The 6,000-nt window shown below is 49.9% G+C and overlaps 1 protein-coding gene across 1 annotated transcript; it reads right to left on the reverse strand.

Annotated features, from left to right (window-relative positions):
• Nucleotides 1-3,253: 3,253 nt before the first annotated feature.
• LOC136493291 (phosphoenolpyruvate carboxylase kinase 2-like) lies at nt 3,254-4,705 on the reverse strand. Its single transcript, XM_066489359.1, has 2 exons — nt 3,852-4,705; nt 3,254-3,673 (listed from the first exon to the last, which is right to left on the reverse strand). Exons 1-2 carry the CDS (start codon nt 4,690-4,692, stop codon nt 3,615-3,617), a joined length of 900 nt encoding a protein of 299 aa, XP_066345456.1. The 5' UTR covers nt 4,693-4,705; the 3' UTR covers nt 3,254-3,614.
• Nucleotides 4,706-6,000: the final 1,295 nt, after the last annotated feature.

Genomic DNA, 6,000 nt, shown 5'->3' on the forward strand with positions numbered 1-6,000 from the left:
GTGACGGTACCCGTCGGGACGTGGCGGGCAGGTAGGTAACATGTCTCTGGGCTCTGGCTGGCTGTACTTGTTGTCCGGATGGTGCCGGTGGAACGCCGTGGCCCTTGTTTATTTTTATGGTACGGAGTACTTGCTAAAATTTGGACATCTGAATTCTACTAGTTTTTTTTCACAGTTATTGTATACTCCCTCTGTCCAAATTTAATTGCACATTTACAGTTAAAAAAAAATCCCAAAATAAAGGGATTCGATGAGGAGCAGTGCTGGTCTCCGTACGTACGATCTGTGCTAGCGTAAATGCCACTCTGGAACCATCGATGGAGAAAATTAAAAAAAACTTGAATGCTCAATTACGTGGAATGCTCTCCACCACTCGTTTGCTGGCTCCAGGCGGCAGCCGCACCAACTGCACTGCTAATCTTCGTACGGCAAGAAATGACAGCTACACTTTCTAGGGGCAGAAATATAATTTCATATCTACAGTAATTTTCATTTGAATCCTAAACGTGCTTTTATTGTTGGACGGAGGGAGTAACTTTTATATTAAACTTGCAGCTTTAGTTCGTCGTTATAATTTCTGTAGTCTGTAATTTTTTGTTCTAAGAATAAAAAATCCATTAGATAAAACCATAAACTCGACAAAACCTGATTTCGTTGGCACGAAGACAATTAACAATTTATAATTATTTCTATAATCAGACAAGCAAAAAATTATTAAAAAATGATGGATATCTAATGTAATAACTAATCATTATGGATTTTAACATTACTACCAATTATTGGAACTATTTAAGTGTAATGGTTAATAGTACAATTTTAAAATTAGTAACGACGTAGAAAGAAATGTAATTGGCCCACCCGTTCTGCACTGTCCCTATCTTAAGGTGCCTCTGTAGAATGGATGGTCCAAACAGTTCGAGGGTCCCCATGGCGATGGCGGATCGGTGCCTATATAACTGCACAGGTATCACATTCTCCCCCCACTACATATATGCTCTATGGTCCAGATAAGAGAAGGCCAATAAGGAAGAGTTCGTATCAGGTCTTTTTAAACGTCAGCACAGACGCAACCAATGAAGCAACCACCACCCTCAAACACACAACCAATGACCACTGACCAGTGAGATTCGCGCGCGAGCCTTGAAGCTTCCAATGAGGGGATCTTCTCCGGCTTATCCGCTTATTCCACTGCCAACTTCTCGTGTGGATTCCATTCCGCCGGATCGCTTGCAAACCAAGCAAGCTCTGAACAAAGCGGATCGAAGCAGCTGGGTGCGCCGGTGGACGGTGGTACGGTTCGTCCGGAGGCGAGGCCGGCGGATAAACCGAGGATATGCCGTCCGGTAAGGGCCACGGCACAGGATTCCTCTACGTAGACTTTAGAGTGAGGAACGCGGGGGTAGCCGGGACCGAATATCACGAGGCAAGCACGGGAAGGTGGTGGTAAGGCACGCGACGCGCGTAGGAGAGCGCCTCTTATCGCTTCCTCCCGTCTCTATCCGCGTTGCTTATCAGGATGGAATGTTCTCAGGATATGTAGAGCCTTTTTAAGAATAGTCGCCGAAGTGGGATATATAATTTTGTCCAGTTGTTTGCGAAAGCGTCTTCAGAGACAAATATTCCTCTTTTAGGCCTCCTTTGGATCAACGGAAACATATAGGAATTTTAGAGGATTTCAATTCTGTAGGAAAGTTTCCTATGCACCTCTCTTTAGAACAAAGGATTATACTCTATGAAATTTCTAGGGATTGCCATGGAATACTTGAAAACATAGGAATTTTGGAAGAAAACTAACATGAGATTGAACCTCATGGAAAATTTCCCGTGCCTATCTCTCTTCTAGTTCCTGTATTTTTCTTATGTTCTATCCAAAGGCTATATCAGAAATTTTCTTGCATTATAGATTCATGTGAGATTGCAAGTTTCGTACAACACTAATCCTGTGATTTTTCTATTCCTGTGTGTTTGAGAATCCTGATATATCCATCCCAAAAAATTGGAGGTACACACATTCCTCCCTCACCCCTTGTTGATGGCGAGAAATTGGAGGTAAACACAGTCCTCCCTTAGACTATCTCCAACGGCCGATCCCCAAATCAGCGACCTATACCCAGATTTGAGTTCGGCACAGTAAAAAGGTTAGCTACCCAAAACATTCCTTCTCCAACAGCCCGCCTCGCCGTCGTCGTCGGGCCTGCATTGCCGGCGAGCTCCCTCCCCTGCACGGCCTCCCTCCCTCCCTGCGCGTAGATCCGGCGAGCGCCGCCCGCCTCCCTCCCTCCCTGCCGCGCAGATCCGGCGAGCGCCGCCCGCCTCCCTCCCCGCCAAGCTCCGCCCACTTCCCTCCCCGGCGAGCTCCGCCCGCCCTCGCCGTCGTCGTCGGGCCCTCCTCGCCATCGAGCTCCCTCCCTTGCACGGCCTCCCTCCCTCCCTGCGCGCAGATCTGGTGAGCGCCGCCCCACGCGCGTCGCAGCAGCGGCCACGCCTCCGCCGCCGCGTCGCGGTACTTGGCCCGGTGGACGGCCACCGCGTCGGCGGACCGAGCCCCAGCCCCGCGCCCGGAGAGGAGCGCGCGGCGCGCGGCGTCCGCGTCGTCCGCGCTTGGAGAGGAGTGCGCGTCGTCGGTGCCCGCTGGCGGTCACCTCGCTGCCGCGGAAGACTTTGCGTCTTCGAGAAAGAGGACGCAAATAAGCGTCCCGGATGGCCTCGTACCCAAAATGCATACTCCGTCTGCGTCTTCGGTTGGAGCCGGCTAAAACACTGTGCATCACCGTTTTTGGGTATGGGTCGCCCTTTAGGTGAGCCGTTGGAGACAGTCTTACCCCTTCTTGAATGGGGAGCTGGGCAATTTTGCAGGGCGGGGACGGAGGCTAGAGATGTGGAAATGGGAGAGGATGTTAGAGGCTGACATCGAGACCCCACTGATGATTGTCTAACCGATGGAAAAACAGAGGTATTACAGCCTAGGTAACCAAACCTAAGCAATCGAGGTTGAGTGATTCCGCGGTGTCAGTTCCACCATTTCATGGTGAGAACAAGGTAATAGGTACATCACTGCTGCCAACACTTCGTTATTTTAGCAACCTAACGGACGATCTCATTTGCACTCGAGTGTAACGAAACGGATAAGCATGAAAGCGTTTGCAATGGCTGGCTACGGGCGGCCACCGATAAAGGAGTGGGTCACCAACTCACCCTATCTCGGATATGTTATCATCGTATCATCAGAATTTGTTCGAAACTGATCAGCAGATTATCGAGAAAGCTCCAATCTACTAGTAGTACTTATTCATTTGTACACATGCACAGACGTGCACACATCATCGTCGCACTACATTTTACGTACTGTACTCTCAAGCAAAGAGGGCGGCCAGAAAAAGGCCCAAAAAGCAAAAGAGGAAAACGGCCCAGGTCACCGTCACACACACCCGGGCGCCGGCGCCGCCGCGCGGCTAAGCGACGATCCCCAGCCCCACACTCCTCGCCGCGGCCGCCGCGTACTTGCTGGATGGATATACAGAGGCGTCTGCACAGAACTCGTCGGGGACAACACACCGCATCGCGACGATGATACTCGATCGGTTCAGGTCTCGTTCGACATGGACTGGGGCTCCTCAGGTTGGCCGCACCACCTCCTCTCGGACTCCCCCTCCGCTCTGGATCCACGGGTGCCCTGCATTTTTTTTTCCGACGAAACCGCGGATGTTAGATGAGAGATGCCGGCAGGGCAGATAAGGCACATGATCTGTGCTAGCGTCCAATTGGATTGTGCTTCAAAAATAATCTACTAGAAAATATTCAATGCAGCAGCACGAAATCGAGATATATCACGCATAGATCCGACGACTTACTGAGGACTTGCTCGGCGGAGAACCTTCTCGAGACGTCGCGGCACATCATCCGCCGCATCAGGTCCTTGGCCGCCGGCGAGACCCCGGCGAACAGCGCGGGCGGAAACCTGAGGCTGCCCCGCAGCACGGCCGCGAACACGTCCGCGGGCGTCTCGCCGCCGAAGGGCAGCGCGCCGCCCGAGAGCAGCGCGTACATCACCACCCCGGCGCTCCACACGTCCACCTTCTCCCCGTACTCGCCGCCGGCCACCACCTCGGGAGCCACGTAGTGCGGGGTGCCCACGAGCCCCTCGGCGCCGCCGAGCCACGCGGCGGAGCCGAAGTCCGCGAGCCGCACCCGCGGGGGCGCCTCGCCGGCCGGGTCCAGGTCCAGGAGCACGTTGTCGGGCTTGACGTCGCGGTGGACGACGCCGCGGCGGTGGCAGCCCGCAAGCGCCTCGGCGAGCTGCGCCACGACGCGCGCGGCGTCGGGCTCCGGCACAGGCGCGCCGCGCCCGAGCCGGACCCAGTCCAGCAGGTCGGGCCCCGTGCAGAGGTCCATGACGGTGTGCGTCCAGGCGTCGTCCTCGTACACGTCGCGCACCTGCACGACGCCCGGGTTCTCGTCGCCCTCGCTGCCCGCCAGCCGCGCCAGCTTGGGCTCCAGCTCGGCCAGCGCGCGGTCCAGGTCGTCGGCGAGGAGGGAGCGGTCCACGGACTTGACGGCGAAGGGCTCGCCCGTGGCGCGGGAGACGCAGCGGTGGACCACGCCGAACCGCCCGCGGCCGATCTCCTCGCCGATCTCGTAGTCGCGCTTCAGTTGCTCACTCATAGATCTGTTTTCGCGGTCCGTTCGTTTCATCGGGATACTTCCATAGTTCAATACCAGCAGCAGCTGGGGAGCCCGACTATTTATTAACGGCGCCTCGCACCGCAGAATATTCGGATCTTGACTGCGCCTGTAACGTTACTCCCTCCTTCATTTATTTTGAAAATAAATATACATGTCGTTCTTAAAAAATCATTTTTCTTAGATTTAAGTAGATTATAAAAGATAGAATCAACATCTTTTTTCTATATATTTATTAAAAAAATATTCTACTATTAATAATCTAATATTTATTAACTATTTAAATATTACTCTGCCCATTTCAGATTATAAGATGTTTTGATTTTTAGATACATGGCTTTTGCTATGTATTTAGATATACACCATGTCTAGATACATAGTAAAAATAATGTATCTAAAAAAAGGTCAAGACATCTTATAATTTAAAACGAAGAGAGTACTATTTTGTATATTTATTAGTTTATTTTTAAAAGTGAAATATATTTTTGTGACGAAGGAAGTACTTAATACTATACCTACATTCTAAATTTTAGTTGTTCTGATCTTTCTAGATACATAGCTTTTATTTTACATATAGACAATATATATCTAGATGTATAGTAATAACTATGTACTTAGGGCCTATTTTGATGAACTAGAAATAGTGATTAGTCTAACTAGTTGGGTTGTATGGACTAGTGAATTAACAACTAATTGGAGCTTTGGCTAGTTGTTAGACCAACCACTAGTCCATCTATTTGGATCCTCAAGGGTTAAACTTTAGCCAACTAGTCCGTGGGATCCAAACATGCCCTTAGGGCAGTCCTAATGGTGCATTGATGATGGTTTCTATCCTCATTAAATGACTTGCCACGTAGACAAAATGCTGACATGGCAACATAATTAATGAAGAAAGAGAGCAAAAATCATAGACCTGGTTTCTTCATGAAAAAACCAGGTCTACTCTTGACCCAATGCACCAAGAAACCATGAAATCGCCATTGGGAAGAAACCACCAGTTTCTAGGGAGCTCGTGTCGCACTCCCATTGGAGAAAAAGATAGAGTTGGGAGAGAGAAAGAAAAAATAGTTATTACTCATAGAAACCATGAGTTGAAAAGGAGTACTTTTTTTGATGTGATATCCTATGTTATAGAAGCTACTAGTTTCTTTCATTGGGACTGCCTTAGAAAAACCGAAAGAACATACGATTCAAAACGGAAACAAAGCAGTAGTTAGTAGTCCATGTCGGTGCCCACACAACCCATTCATAAGACCAATTGAGCCCTATTCCAATAACGGGCCTATTTGTCCACAGTTTTTTTTTTGAAAAAAAAGCTTG

Source organism: Miscanthus floridulus, chromosome 11, assembly GCF_019320115.1.
Source record: "Miscanthus floridulus cultivar M001 chromosome 11, ASM1932011v1, whole genome shotgun sequence".
In the NCBI taxonomy this organism is placed as follows: Eukaryota; Viridiplantae; Streptophyta; class Magnoliopsida; order Poales; family Poaceae; genus Miscanthus; species Miscanthus floridulus.

Coding starts and splice junctions, on each gene's coding strand:
- LOC136493291 (XM_066489359.1), bottom strand. CDS start 4,692: ATGAAACGAACGGACCGCGAAAACAGATCTATGAGTGAGCAACTGAAG. Junction 3,674..3,851: donor CTCCGCCGAGCAAGTCCTCA/GTAAGTCGTCGG, acceptor AAAAAAATGCAG/GGCACCCGTGGATCCAGAGC.